Source organism: Cydia strobilella, chromosome 8 (genome assembly GCF_947568885.1).
Source record: "Cydia strobilella chromosome 8, ilCydStro3.1, whole genome shotgun sequence".
NCBI classification, from domain to species: Eukaryota; Metazoa; Arthropoda; class Insecta; order Lepidoptera; family Tortricidae; genus Cydia; species Cydia strobilella.
Window position 1 is genome coordinate 4,420,355 of NC_086048.1, and position 16,393 is coordinate 4,436,747.

General features: G+C 38.6%; 1 protein-coding gene across 1 annotated transcript; it reads right to left on the reverse strand.

Moving 5' to 3' along the window:
* Window positions 1-10,181: 10,181 nt before the first annotated feature.
* Window positions 10,182-15,660, reverse strand: LOC134743485 (RWD domain-containing protein 1). Its single transcript, XM_063676933.1, has 5 exons — window positions 15,584-15,660; window positions 15,300-15,502; window positions 14,007-14,150; window positions 13,418-13,604; window positions 10,182-12,511 (listed from the first exon to the last, which is right to left on the reverse strand). The coding sequence occupies exons 1-5, from the start codon at window positions 15,651-15,653 to the stop codon at window positions 12,402-12,404; spliced, it is 714 nt and encodes a 237-aa protein (XP_063533003.1). The 5' UTR covers window positions 15,654-15,660; the 3' UTR covers window positions 10,182-12,401.
* Between the last annotated feature and the right edge of the window lie 733 nt (window positions 15,661-16,393).

The window sequence follows — 16,393 nt, forward strand, 5'->3', positions numbered from 1 at the left end:
AAATTCTGCTGCCATACGGCAAAGTTCAACATCGTTCACACGGCGTCTATGCGGGAAAGCCGTGTAGCTGTGTGAACCTAGCCTTACAGTGCACGTTACCACGGTCACCAGTCCTCGCTACGTCGTCTAAGCAATCTTATAATACCGTTTACAGAATGTGCCGATCGAAACTTAAATAATGTATGGAAATGATCACATGACTTTTCGTCCCGATACGTTTTACTTATCGATTGGCATTAGTCAATAAATTGTCATTGTCATCGTAGCTATATACGGCCTCAGTGCATGCCAAGGTTGTAACGAAATACAACAGCAAACCCAGATAGCAAAGTGACGTCAGCGACGTCATAATGACGTATAAATGCTGTTAGGGAATTTGATGTTTCGTTCCCTATTCCGCTATTTATCATCTTAAGTGATAGCTTTATCACTTACCACCGCAACTGGGTTTCTTTCCATTTGTATTTTAGAGCTGTGCACTCTACGGAACAAGGTTAATCTTCTAGTCACTTCAAGCGTCAGTTCCATAATAGGTACGAATGGAAAGTTCCCAATATGCCAAGACAGCTGAAGATGCTTTGGCGTGCGTTTAATTCCTGAATATCCATATTTTTCATGCTAAAGGGTTATGATCCATTTATTTACATACAAGATATATACAGTGGTACTACGTAAACGAAATAATAACTAGCTTAAATCTAAAATAGGCCCTTGAGGCATTGTACCAAGAATGCTGGCGGCATTTCCTCGCTCTACCGCAATGCTGATACGTTGTGCGAGGAAGCCGCCAGCTCTTCGATCACCAGTTACGTCAACCAGACGCTTCGCGATTTCTGCAAACAACTTGTGCGCGCTGGGACACCATGGACCTAGAGTTTCAACTCCAAATGGAACTTCATTCTAAATCATGCTTCATGGTATAGTATGCGGTCTATCTACTGAGCTCGTTCACTTACCTGTACTGACAATGGCATTCTGTTAACCAAAAGCCATTATTTCTTTTGTGCCTGAGCGCGTGGCCTTTGTGCCTGAGGCTCACACACAATGGCCACAAGCTCAGGCACAAAGACCACGCGCTCAGGCACAAAAGAAATAATGGCTTTTGTTTAACAGAATGCCATTGTCAGTACAGGTAAGTGAACGAGCTCAGTAGATAGACCACATACTATACATGGTATTTTAGATAGCTCTCAGCGTCATACTTTTCAGTGGCATGCATTTAAGTACAAGAGAGACGCGATGAAAGGACTATAAGTGTGACCTCTAAGTGTAAAATATAGATAAATTTGGCGATATATTTGCTAATCTTTCCGCCAAAAACCTGTAAATTCAGTATTCAGTGAGTTTTCTTAGTTAACATTACATTAGATATCGAATAAGTGAAATTATGGTCGTGACTTGCTAGCTATGCTGCTTTATCCTCCTAAGTCCCAGCTTTTTTTAAACGTCATAGTCCTAGAGGCCTCTTGTGAATTTTTTTGCACATAATAAATATTTGCTGTCAGTCCTGAACAGACTATTTACAACTCTATGGACTGTCAGAATACTCCGCGCGAGCATTCAAATTTAAAAGCGGGGGCATCTAAACATTTTGTACCGAAATATGTACTATCGGTGTTTATTACTATAGTACTTTACTTAATGCTGGGACTGAAGGGTGACTTTTATTATGTACAAAATTTGGTACCGCAGGACTTAGGAGGTTATCACCTTCGATAATGTGCCATAGCACTCTCTGCCGTGGACGTTGGAAATTGAACTTTTTGGGACTAATTTGCTCGCTTAGTGTCAGTACAAACAGCATCGATTTAAGTATAGTATAGGTACCTTAAAACCTCCCTGCAACTACAGTCCAGAACTACAACTACTTGGTCCACAAGTTCAATAAGTCATTATAATTGGTCAAGCAAATCTTGTCAGTAAAGGGCGAGAAATTCAAATGTTCTATGGGACAATAACTTTTCGCACCTACATTTTCTACTGACAATATTTGCTTGAACAACTATAAGTATCAATACTAATGTTCATTTTGGTTTTGTATGAGTGTTTATTTCCATTTGTAAAACTATTTTACAGTACATATGGTGCTACTTTCTCGCACTAGTGCGTAAAGTGCACTTTTTGTGCATATGTCAAAAGTTTAAAGGGCCATATGTACTGTAAAACGTTGTTAGATACACGTGCGAATAGGTAATTCGCAACTCGTGTCGATTTAAAACACTCCCTGCGGTCGTGTTCTAATTTATCGCCACTCGTTTCGTATTTCCTCTTTTCCGCACTTGTATCGAAAATAACTATTGCCTTACAACTTAAAAAGCCAAATAAAAGTCACCACTGAACGAAGTAAGAACTATTTGTTACATTTGGACCAAAGTTGAGAGCTTTTGTGAGGTTTAGTATAGTTGGGAGGTTTTACGGTAGGTACCTAATTGTATGTCAGAATATACAATTATCATCAGTATTTTGTTATTTGGATGTTGTATGTACGATAGACCCGCTTGCATCAGCCCAATAGCGTAGGACCTATACAGATATTTTGTACACATGCTTAGATAGGTAGCTTGTTTCCATTCACCGCGGCCGCGGTATGGTACAATTTCTGCCCTTACAGTCTATGAACAGTAGCTATATATACAGAAACGCAATGTTTTAATTTAAAAACACAACTCATTAAAATATGGAGAAATTTCCATTTGCCGTTCGCTTCAAGTTGGCCGTTAGCTCCCGGCCCGCTTCCACCCTCTCCGACGTCTTATCCACTCGGCTACCACAGCTTTACAAATACTTTCATGACTTTTAAACAATCACAAAAATTATTAAATAAAGTAAGCATTAAAAATTTAGTAGAAGTTAGACCAAGAAAAGACTGCAACGATTTTGATAGCACACGCAGTGCAACTGTTATTTTTAAACGTCAAACTTCTATAAAATTATGACGTATAAATAACACTTGCAACCCCTCTGGTGTTGCGGGTGTCCATGGGCGGCGGTAATCGGTTACCATCAGGTGATCCGTCTGCTCGTTTGCCTCCTATTTCATAAAAAAAAACTTGCACTGCGTGTGCTATCAAAATCGTTGAAGACTTTTATTGGTCTAACTACGAAATTATTTTTTGTCGGCAGTACTAAATAGTATTTGTACCTGCGAAGTAATCAATGTAAACATGTACCTAACGGTGCCAACTCGAAGTGAACGAGTAGTTAACATAGCACATTAACTATTGTATTAACTGAACATAGGTGGACCGTATGCCTTGACAATAAGGTTTACCAAGTCAGTTACCTGTGTGGACGATGGTACATTCATCTAATATAATAAGTGACGGCCAAAATGGCCAAATACCTATGAAAACAAAATTGTGTGTCGATATATTTTATCACTATCAATTTGATGCTGAACGCTGACTGTACCATCTCAAGTACCAATAAAGAAAAAGGAGCTCTAACAATAACAACATACTTCAGTCCAACGTATTTTAAACCGCTACCGGAGTTGGGTAGACCGAGGAGAATAGGATCACAGGGTGAATCGGATCATGATGAAAAATCCGTTGATATTTGAAATATTGCATTGATATGAGTGAACTAAATTAGCGCTGTACATGTCATCCGTTAGCTTGCGACGCCAGTCATAAGAAATATTTTCTATATCAACATTTTTTTTAGTCTGACCCGATTCGCCCTGTGATCCAATTCGCCAGGACAGGACCATCACAGCATGATAAACAAATCGCTACGTCATATTGTTGTCAAGAAAACATATATCTCGTATCGTATAGGTACCTAGATTATTTCAAAACCGTTAAATTTATGTCAAGAATTGTCCAATAAAAGAACCTTAGGTAATAAAAGTTTGACAAAACATTGCGTCTCTAGTAATGACTGTTGTAACGGTAAACGGTACCCGAAGGGGGAGAGTAAACAATATTTAGGTACAATTGTTAAATATTTTGTCACAATAGGGTATTTGACTACTAGTTAAATCAGTTTCTTTTTTCGAACTGTCAAAACGATTTTGCTAGTATGGAATTTATATGAACCACTAGCATGTGACGTCACAATCAAATTACCTACTCTTTATAGTTTTATGCGGGTTTTAAAATAGGAATGCGGTCTAAAAATAACTGCTGTCTACGTTTTTCTATTAATCTTCTGGTGCTTTATTTCATGCATGGTGTAAAGTAATTTATTTTAAATAGAGTCAAATACCCTATAGACGGTATGCCACCGGTCCTTGTGAAAACTGTATATTGGCCTATAGTTAACGTAATTTACATTAAGTCAATGTTGTTGGTCCATTTTTAAATGACTCTTAGTGACTTTGGGGCGTATTATAAGAATAGTAAAACATAAATACTAATTTGAATTCGCGCTCGTACACATGTCCATAGATTAGTATATGTTATTACTGTAACACATGTCGTGCATTGATATTGAAATCAAAATGTTAATTTTATGATTCTAAATGCGCTCCTTTCGAACAGAATTTTATGTACTTATTTCAGAATACTCTGTAATATTTTAAATTATTTGGTTAGTAGGTATATATAGATGTTATTGCACTGAATTTTTCATATACACCATGTTCATTGTTTCCTATTAAACTATAAAAGTAATTAGGTACCTCAGTATTATTTTGTTTTAATGTTTTCATTTGTTATTTTGTTTGTAGTTTTCAATTATTTGTTGGTGAAGTTCGGCCTAGCCCGTTCCATAGGTTAAAACGACTGTACCTAGTGATGGGTCGTTACCAGTAACTTACTCAAAAGTGGGAATATTCCCGGTAATGCTACCAGTAACATTACCCAGATCGGTAACATTGAGTAACTTTGAAAAAATTATTAGAATTGTATATGTTTTTTTCGTGTTAAATACTTAAGAAAATAATAATGCTATTATTTACAGTCATAAAACAGTCAAGGAATCTCTGAGAGAGTAAATTCCCAATGTTACCGGTAACATTCCCAATATTACCAGGTATTTTTCCAAAGTTACTGGGAACATTACTATCTGGAAATAATGATTAAAATAATGCTTAACTGTATAAAGTAAAAGAAAATATGTGTATAAATCAGTTTAATTATTAGAATAAACCAATCAACATCTAAATATATAAAAGAAGAAACTGACTGACTGATTGACTGAGTGCCTGACTGACATATCAACACACAACCCAAACCGCTGGTTCTAGAGATTCCAAATTTGGCACGTAGGTTTCTTATAAGGTCTAGGGGTGCACTAAGAAATGATTTTTTCAAAATTCACCCCCCAAGGGGGTTAAATGGGGGTTCAAAGTTTGTATGGGGAAACAAGATTAGTTAGACTATTATATTCGAAACTTCACAGGAGTATTCCCAACGATAAATGAATAAACACGTGTTACAGGTTTTTTTGTAAATTCCCCCCTAATAGGGGGAAATGTGGTTACAAAGTCTGAAAATCAACATGGGTATTGTTTCTATGGTTTATCGGGTTGCTAATTAAAAAAAACAAGAACGATTTTAAATTCCAACGTGACGGACGTGAAATACCATCTCCCCTGTTGGGGTGCAATGGGGTTGAAATATCTAAATATCAATATGGGTGTCGTTTTTATAGTTTTTTGGGACGTTAATTACGAAAATCGCATCGATTTTGAAATTAAATAATGTGCTCATGAAAATTCTTGAAAGTACTCGTATTTGTGCCAAATTCAAACGGTCCAGTAGTTTCGGAGCAAATCGGTTGTAACAGACGGACCGACAGACAGCCACACGTGATCCTATAAGGGCTCTAATTTTGCTTTTGAGGTATGGAGACCCGCGTTATCCTAATAGATTTTTAAATTTGTATTTGGTGCCATCTCGATCGTCGTCAATCGGTACCTAGGCGAGTGCGGGCGGCGCGGCGAGACGGACGGGGCGGAAGGAGTAAGTCATCGGGAAACTTCCTGCATCCGTAATGAGTACGTTCAAGGTGCTACAAGAAGGTGGTTGTCTATTTGCTTCTTATAAGTTTAGGTTTCCATTCTAAGTAAAATGCAAAACATCGTAAGTACATATATATGTATTCTACCTACGAACCATATACCGTATAAACCATCTTTTGTAAGTCGTTATAAAACCATATTTTCTCCTTCCCCTGCCTCCCCCGCACCCTGTACATTAGACAAAACGACATAGATTCTTAAATCACGCGGGCGAAGCCGCGGGCAAAAGCTAGTTTTGTATAACGTTTCAAGTGGCAAACGTCATTTTTGAGTTGTTGGAATTTCGATTTTATATTAATTAATCAAATTTGAAATTAGAGTAGTAGTAGTAGACTAAGGGATAATAAATAATGATCACAGTTTCATATAAAATACTAGCTTTTTCCCGCGACTTCGTCTGCGTGGAACTAGTAATTTGGGTAGCTTATTTTTAAACAATCAGCTAGATTTATTGTTTCCCCATACAAACTTCCACCCCTTTTTACTACCTAAATTTTACCCGCTGAACATTCAGCTTGTGGTAGCCCCCTGGTGGGAGATCAGAGACCCATGGGAAGTCACCTCCAGGTGTTCTACGTCTTGGAAAATTCAACCTGATTACAGCAAACAGTATCTACTGCACGTTAAGCGTGTGGTAGCTCTGGTCAGACGCCTGCTTCATCTGGCAGACCTCCAGGTGTTCCAGGTCTTGGAGAACTTAACCTGCCTACAGCATACTCTACCAACTTCAGATTAAAGGAGTTTTACCCTCATCAGGTACATCCAGCAGCACTCCAGGTGTTCCAAGTCTTGAGCTATCTCCATCATACACTACCAACGACACGTTGAGCGAGTGTTACCCCTGACCTTTTGTACCCAGCAGCACTCCAGGTGTTCCAGATCTTGAGCTTTTCCCATAATACACTACCAGCGGTACGTTGAGCGAGTGTTACCCCTGATCCGTTGCACCCAGCAGCACTCCAGGTGTTCCAGGTCTCGAGCTTTCCTCATCATATACAACCAGCGTCACGTTGAGCGAGTGTTACCCCTGACCCTTTGCTCCTAGTAGCACTCCACATTGTCTTGAGCTTTATCCATCGTATACTACCAGCAGCACGTTGAGCGATTGTTACCCCTGACCCGTTGCACCCAGGAGCACTCCAGGTGTTCCAGGTCTTGAGCTGCCTCCATCATACATAACCAGCGGCACTTTGAGTGAGTGTTAGAAGAGTGGAGAAGAGAACAGGATGACTTCGGGAATAAAAACTACTCTACACTACACCCTCCCCAACAATTAAGACTTCTCCATATCAAATTTAAATTTCATCTAAATCGGTTTTATTGGGTTCCATACAAATTTCCACTCCCCTTTTCACCCCCTTTAGGGTTGATTTCTAGGGTAAAACCTATCCTATGTCCCTCACGCAAAATAGGCGCAATAGTAAGACGTCGAGTTGCGGAAACCAAGCCCGCGAATATCTATCCTATGTCCTTCCCCAGGACTCAAATTATCTCCATACCAAACTGTCTAAATCGGTTCAGCGGTTATTGATTCCCCATACAAATGTCAACTCCCCTTTCCATCCCCTTAAGGGGTGAGTTCTGGGATAAAAAAGTATCCTGTGTCCTTCCCCGGTACTCACTATCTGTATACCAAATTTATAACAGCGAATTAAGAACTATGGGACATATTTTTGAGTATGTTGTACTAAAAAAATAAGTTTTGAACCTTATTTTATCTCATATAAGTCATCACTATCGTCAGTTTCGTATGTTACCGGCTTTTGGGAATGTTACTGGTAACATTGGTAACTTACTAGTAACATTCCCAAATGGAAACTTACTGGTAGCGGGAATGTTACCGCTGCCCATCACTAACTGTACCTAATTTCTAGTCTGAATGAACTAAATCGATTGCCTCTCCTTGATATTATCCCGATTATGTATAGATGTTAGATATGTTATTATCATGGCTTAATGCAAATAAGGTAATCCTAGACTATGGGTTTCAAATTGTCGATATGTACGTCTTCTGTGTTCAAGATACGGGATGTCATCGCCGGTTGGCGGTTACAAACGGATGTTTTTGTTATTCGGTACTTAAACTAAAGAACTTTGGCTAAGGGTCTCAAAGGTTTTCACGTTATTTAGTTTAAGGGGCAGCCTGACGACATCGTCCCGTTATATATTACTTTAGATTCCAACTCTTGTTTACAACTGAAAGGTTTATAGTTCGCCGGGTAATTTTTTTGTCACTCGAAGATCGAACCCTGCAAAAAACGTTAGTCACCTAACCCCTATTGAAATCCGACCCGAAGCGAGAGCAACAGCAAACACTTGAAATGTGTGACTTAAGCGTTGACGCTTATAACAAAGTTGCTGTCGTTTTTATGACGAAAACTTATGTTATTTGACTCTTGTTTGTATAAGAAATACTCTTTCAGAACTACACCAAACCGAAGTCGTGCGTGTTAATTTGACATTTAAGATATATGAGGGACTTCACTCGGATCCTGAGGACTTTTAGCATTAATACGTGATATTTATTTTAATTTTACATTGGTTAATTATAAAATGGCTTGATTATAAAATTTTGAATTGGATTATAAAGTCCACAAGACTTCAGCGTAGTCTAACTATACCATATCAAAGAGAATTAAGAAGACATAGAGTGCTCACTCCATACATCGGTTTTGTTACCAAAAAGACTATTATTTTCGTAGTCTACATCTAGCGTCAATTAGCGGAACTCACAGTACTGCTACTCGACTACGAAAATAATTCACAACTAACCGTGAATTATTCAAAACTCTTACGAAAAACCTTTTGGTAACAGAACCGATGTATGGAGTAAGCACTCTATGTCTTCTTAATTCTCTATGACCATATTTACGTTTATTTAACCCTTTGATCGCCAAAGACAAGTGACGCGCGCGGCTACAGCCCAATATCATTCGTGCATCCGACAAGGTTCAGTATGACGCACCGCGCACGATATGCGCGGCGATCAAACGTTAATTGGGCATCTAAAGAGACTTAGCACACATGTTTGGCCACCAACGGGTTATTACGGCTATAACTTTAAGAGTTCACAGAAAGATCTGTTATTAAAACTTTAGTTCAGCACGTTTGATTATCGTTATAGTAGAACATAGATATCTATATTAATTATGTGATTGTGTAATTCGTTCTAACGCCGGTCTTCGGTCAAACATACATAACAGATGTGCAAGTTGTAGAAAGTTTCCAAAATTTCCGGGAAACATGAAATTTCACAGATATTCAAGTAAGATTATATTACGGAAAGCTGTCAATAGGAAATTTCCGAGATATTTCCATTTGTTTCGAAATTTTGGAAACTTTACGTGGTCACATCAGTAAACATACATATCTCTGGTTAATTACATACTATAATTACGATCGAGACTGTTTTCCTTTCCGCTCATTGTTTTAAGACTGCACATAGGAACATATATTTTGTGATACTCATTTTATTGTTTTTCTAAGTATAATTATAGTTAAGTCACGGTATTCTAGGTGTATAGGCCGAGTTGGATTTGTTTTGTTTGCGTGTTGTAAATGCCTGGAGTGATGTGTGAAAAAAAATATTATCTTTAGTCATGAAAATAGACATGAAAAGTGACCCATAGTTGACCTTAAAACCTCACTTCGCTCGATCGATTATTTAACCCTTTCACACATGCCAACATATGGTACAAATAAGCCAATTTAATAATATATAGCTTTTTAGAAGGCGTTGCTAAAAACAGTCGTTGGGGCTTCTTGGGGTATTCATTCAAAGAGTAAAATTATAGGTACGGTCGCAATTAGATAAATCGGAGCGGCCAACTTGTTAACAAAAATCTTCACATGCACTTGACCGTTTACATAATAGCGGCTTTGTTCAGATACGTATTTGTGAACACCTCGTGTATCTAAAGAGGATCTGAGAAAAAAATATTTGAAAGCATTTAGTTCCTTATGGCATTATTAATAAACGCGTTACTGGCCTGAATTAGCTATGAATCGTTTGTCTTTATCTGTCATTTTGACTAATGCATTTAAAGAAAGGGATAAAACATAATTTAACTAAAACAGCGGGCTTAACACGGTAGCATTTTTATCGCCTGTCACCATGCCTGTCACGTTCTAACAAGTATGTAAGTGCGAAAGTGACAGCCATAGTGACAGGTGATAAAAATGCAAAATGCTGACCCCGCAGGCTCGTAAGGTTTTATGAATAAGGGGGTTAGCCTTTATGTTTCAAACACATCACTTCAGGCGAATATTAGTTGTTTTGTTTCGTTGAATGTTGACGTGTTAGTTGTGCTCGCTTTTTATTTGATGTTTCACTTGTCATCTGTATATATGTACCTACTATAGTGACAAAGTGTAAATAAAAAATATTCTCCAGACAAATCTGTGTTTTATTGAAAACGATTTCATATAATAAATAACTGCAGCGACAAGGCCGTACTTTACGGGGTACTTACACAATACTCTTACACTCAGATCTCAGCTACTGACACAATAGAGAATATCAGGGTGCCTAGCCAAGGTGACAATCGCTTGCGCTACGACAACGAAACGCTTTGTGTCTCTCTATCACTCTTCCATATTGCTACAGTAACATTTACATTTCGTTCGCTACGGAGCATAAACGATTGGCATGTTGGCTACGCACCCAGGTCCGTATAAAGGGTGAACTACCCTTTAGCACTGGGAAATACCAGTAATTGTAGCATTCGGAAGTTATCTACCGTTGTCCCGTACAAACAGTTTTCTCAAGATTTGCTTATAGGGAATTTCTTTTTCTGTGACAAACTAGGAGGATATAACCAAACGGAGCCGCCACGTCTGTAATTTGCTGTACAAAAGTGCCAATTTTTGCGGGGGAGGTGAACGTCAAATGTATACGTAACGTCAAAATAGCCATATCAGATAAACGTCATACATGTGTATGACCATCGGCCGACTATTTTCGACAGGGAATGCCTGTTAATGGAAACGGAGTAGCCGGAGGTTTTATCCTCCTAAGTGACAAATGACAAAATGCGTTTGTACCGCGGGCGCAGCATGGTTCCATTTTTATCGCCTGTCACTATGCCCGTCACTTTCGCACTTGTTATAACGTGACAGGCATGGTGACATGCGATAAAAATGCGTCCGCGCTACCGCCGCTGGATAGCCCGTGGAATGCTTCATTGGCACCTATTTTTGTATGACACCCACTACTGCTGCTTTGAAATAAAAGATATGCCAATAATTGTAGGGTGCCGACAAAAGGGCAGTTTACCCTACCATAAAGTCCATAAGTTACGGTTTGTATTGATTTAAGCACTCAGTAATAATTCTACTATACATATTTAATATTGTCACAAGCATAAATACCAGTCATGACTGCCTTCTAACTAAATACTGGGTGTTCTTGGCCTCGTAACCTAACATAATCAAAAAATATTGAATTAACCGTGTTTCGTTGCCACTCATATCCAAAAAGCAACGTCATTGCCAGAGCCCGGAATTTTTGCGGCAAAACAAAGGACTGTCGCAATCTTGCTAGAGTTAGAAACATCTTTTTATCGATATCCATAGTTGCGTAATAGAAGAAAAGACGGCCAACGGCCAACCAAAAAAAATAATATTTCAAAAAAAATTGTGAGGTATAAAATTATATACAAATTTTATTGGTGTACTGATTACTGGCATAGTCAGGGAGACTAGGGAGACTAAACTGACAACAGATTTAATTATTTTTGTTCAGGCCACGTAAATAGAAGTTACTTTAAGTTAAGGAACTCGTTGTCATAAAATACACGCCCGCAAATCTGTCAGCATACTCTTTCTTATTCTGGATTTTCGTTATTTATCTCAAAGTTTAAAAAAATTTACTGAGACTGACTGAAATTTACGTGCTTACATTATTTGTCCAGAGGCAAAAAACACTCGATATTTAACTTTAATGCAAGCCAGAAATGTTTGGGATAATTCCACAACAAGACAGCGAGTCACTATTTCATTGAATGCATCATTAATAATGCAAATATAGCTTCGTAAGACCCACCATTCAAAAAAATCTATTTTTAATTTGAACCTTGTTCTATATGTAAATTGGAATGAATTTCGTTTGTTTTAAAAAGCAAACTAATAAATGCTTCTTAATTTGGTTCATGAAAGGTTCTACTTAGATTGCAACGAATATGTACAGTCAGCTGCCGAGATAATTGACCCCCTCTGCAGCTGAGTGTACATTTTAATGTACATTGAGCCTTACGAAGATATGAGTTAATTTATCTCTAAATACCAAGATACATTGACACTTAAATATGCATTATTAATAAAAAGCCACGCAATAAAATCGCGACTTACTTATACTTTCATACACCTTCTGACAGACATTGTCCACTGTCGCACATTGTCGTTAATCTGTCGCTCATGCGTCGCTCGTGTGCCGCTAGTCGCTGTCGCTGCTCTGTCCGGGCACGTAGTCCTCGTCGTCTTCGTCCGAGATGTCCAGGTCGTCCAGGTCTTGGAACAGGGACTCGTCCACTTTCACCGCGTCGCCTGGAACAGTTAAGAGTATACATAGATAAGATTTGTCAAGTAAAACCTATTTTTATATCTCAGTATATCGACAAACACCAAACGGAAAGTAGAAATGTTTTCCGAACGTTTTTGATCCCCATGGCATAAGTATGACTCAATTTTTTTTTCAAACAGCTATCTAATTCTTAACTAAATTTTGTTTTCAAGCAAAAGGTACCACATCGTCGCTTGCTACAAGGACGGTTTGACAGGTTTTCCATACAAGCAAATTTCGTCCTTATGTTAAGCGTACAATGTGGTACCTTTTGATTGAAAACGTCACAAATATTCATATTTGTACTTTTTATATAATACAAGGACATCTCACCATCATCCAAGAACATCAAATCGGACTCATTCAGCATGGTATCCCTCAGGAAGAGCTCCTTGCCAGTTAGCTGCGGGATGCCCATGTCGATCTCAACCATCTTACCGTCAGGAACTTCAAGGCGACCACAAACGAGCGAACTTTAATGAGTTCATTCAACATGGTTTCCCTCAGGAAGAGCTTGCATGTTAGCTTACCGTGCGGGCCCGAGTCCTTGATCAGGGTAGAGCGAAATCGGGTTTTGGCGCCCTTCGTTAAAGCTTTTTACCCAAAAGCAAAACGAACCGTATTTTGGGCCCGCGTCACACTCGCGTCTTTTAAAACCTTTTTTTTTTTTCTCATTTGCCATCCGCCCCCCTTGCCATCCGGCGCTTAGAGCGGCCGCTCCACTCGCTCTACGGTAGATCCGGCCCTGAGCTTACCCATATCTATGTCAACCATCTTACCGTCATCTAAGAACTTCATGTCAGTCACTCATTCACCATGGTATCAATAATCAAGGGCTTGTTTTTGCCTCTTCGCTTACGAGATGCCCATGACGATCTTGGCCAACTTACCATCGTCCAAGAACTTCAAATCGGACTCGTTGAGCGTGGTGTCCCTCAGGAAGAGCTCCTTGCCCGTCAGCTTGTTGCCGCCCTTGGCTTCCCGTTCGCGCTTCTGAGGAATGCCCATGTCGATCTCGAACTGTTTCCGCCACACCAGGAACGATTCTACTGTCACCCGCGTGCCTTCGAACCTTTTCTGTAATCGAAATTAGATGAGATGAGATGAGTTAAGCCTTGAAAAAGCGGGAGGGATGTGGTGGTTATTTTTTTAACAGACAAATATTGACACAATGAAAATGTGATTTCTAACCAGTAACGAACAAACATTGATGTAGAGCATATTCGTTTTTTTTGAGATTAAAAGGTTTCTCCGCGTTTTAGTTAAGTAGTACGAAATAACGTACATTACATACTGTGATATAAAAGGGGTCAGCTTGATTGGTTAAAACAAGCTCCCGTGGCCTTCAGGTAACAGTGTTATATTTAGGTATTGTTGTTTGCATGGCCACTCTCTAAATGGCGACACGTTTTTCATACATTACATGTTGTTCATCTGAGAGTTCTGAGACAACAATATAATAAAGAATGTGTAGCATACCTGTTCAGCTTCCTCGTCAGCCTTAATCTTGGCCAGCACCTTTTCCTCTCTTTCTTTCTTGACTCGGTCCCAGTGGTCGCTGAGCCATTCCTGTCCCGCTGACACCAATGTAAACACCATCACCATGCCTAAGTTTTCTTTTGCCTGAAACGATTTTGATAGTGTTTATTGTCATTGGCAGCCTGACTATTATGAGGCTCCGGGTGGGAGATTTTTTCGAAACCCTTGTCCTTTGAGCTGTTTAATTCATAATGTGCCAGAGAACCTAGGTGACTGCCCTGCTCACCACTCCCTAAGGCCTCCTGACCCCACTATTACAGTAATACCTAAATTTAATGTACCATAGTGTACTCACAACAGAAATGTTTGATATGAAAACAGTGACAGAATTTGGGAATTTTGAAAAGACCTTTAATTGCATATTACCCAATAAAGCATGCTCATTTTTCATATTTTGTAACACACTTAAATATACCAGCACTATGACACCAGTCTAGAGTCCACTATATGTGTCGTTCTCAAGTAAAGGGTACCACACTGTCGCTTACCACAAGGACGCTCTGACAGGTTATTCGTATAGAGACGCAAGCAAATTTTACCCATATGGTTAGCGACAATGTGGTACCTTTTACTTGAGAACGTCACATGTGTTGCATTTAACCATATTAATTCAGTTCAGTTTTTAAAATTAAATGGCCTCAGTCCATTGGGACAGTTTAGCCAGTATCAAGGTATTGGGAGCTATAATGTACAACGAATATTGTATGGTTAGTACAAGACAGTGTATGGTTATTAGCTCTTGTAAAGCGATAGCAGGACCTATAATGGGCCACGTGGAGCTACTTGGCGTTGACACCGTAATGGTGGGTAAACTCGTATCTAGATTAACTCTTCATTATCCGCACACTTCTTGCACACTTCTACATTAGTTTACTACATAATAAGCTATCAGTATTACACTCAAACAATGACGAGCAAAAACAAAGAAATTCATCACAACTCAATATCACCAAGATGGCAGTCGACAAGCAACTTCAACCATATTAATAACATTAATTTTACATAATCCCACTTGATATCTTCTCACAAAAAAAAAACTTAAAATTTGGTGTTGAGCAAACTCCATATGACAGTGAGCATGTTAAACAATCTACCCAATTATCAATTTATTCATAAAAAAGAAGTCTGTTGAATTTGTTTTATGCTGATAGTTACCAAGAGGTTAGAATATAATTGTTCCTATTTTTACCACATTTAACTCAATGAAATTCACATGTTATGTATCTCACATACCTGTTCTGTTAAATGTGTCAGTAATTCCTGTTTGTCTACTATATCATCGAAATTCTCTTCATTTTCAATTTCTATAAGAGGCACCTCATCAGGATATTTTGCGGTGTAAGTGAAAACCAGCTGACATGCCAGACCTTCGCCGTCGTCGTAGCCTTCTGACTTTATAGGTATCGAGAACTTATGGAACGGCTCAGTTTCTATAACTGAAACATAAATGAAATAAGTTAACTAGCCTATATCAAACTTTACTGCATGCAATTTCAAGTATTTCACAGACAACGTACTTTGCATATCGCCATAGTAGATTGAATCTAAAGCTTCTACTTCACTAGTCTGTTCATAATGGTAATCCATCGTTATATCTTGATTAGTTAACTATAAAATCTAATTTAACTTCATGGATATACGATATACGCCACCGCTGCTGCTTTTCAACAAAAGTAGACAGTTTAGACAGTTGACATATTGTCATTGTCACGTTCATGTGGTTGTCAAAGGTCAAGAATGACACACAAGAGTGGTATTTTTCTATGTCAAAGTATTTCTCAAATTGTTTTGGTAACGGATCCCTTGTGAAACATACAGTTAACCGCGATGAAAATGGATGGTGGCGTAAATAGGGATAAAAATGGGATGGACAATTACCTGATAATTTCTTTAAACTACAGTCTGGCAAAAAAGAGTAGAAATTATAAAGTGACAACACTGTAGTGTCGTCCCGTTTTTCTTAGATTGATTTGAAAGGGACGACACACCAGTGTTGCCACTTTTTAATTTCTACTCTTTTTTTTGCCAGACTATACCTACACAAATTGTATGATGCGATTGAAAATATAGTCTGGCAAACACAACCTGTATTGCCAGTCACTATGGTCCGGGAAAATTATACTCATCCCTTTTTTTTGGGTGCTAGATACTAGCGTAACGACAGTGTGATTCTGATTCTCTCTATGTTTGAAATGAGACAGTCCTGGGTGGTCCTGGGTTAAACTAACAGCAGGTTTTGCACGATACAATTTGTGTGGGTATTATCAGGTAAATGTCATCCCGGTAATTTTATCCCTTTTTTACAATTATGGCCTTTATCCCTATTC

Coding starts and splice junctions, on each gene's coding strand:
- LOC134743485 (XM_063676933.1), bottom strand. CDS start 15,653: ATGGATTACCATTATGAACAGACTAGTGAAGTAGAAGCTTTAGATTCA. Junction 14,151..15,299: donor TGACACATTTAACAGAACAG/GTATGTGAGATA, acceptor AAATCGTTTCAG/GCAAAAGAAAACTTAGGCAT. Junction 12,512..13,417: donor TTTGAAGTTCTTGGACGATG/GTAAGTTGGCCA, acceptor TAACTGTTCCAG/GCGACGCGGTGAAAGTGGAC.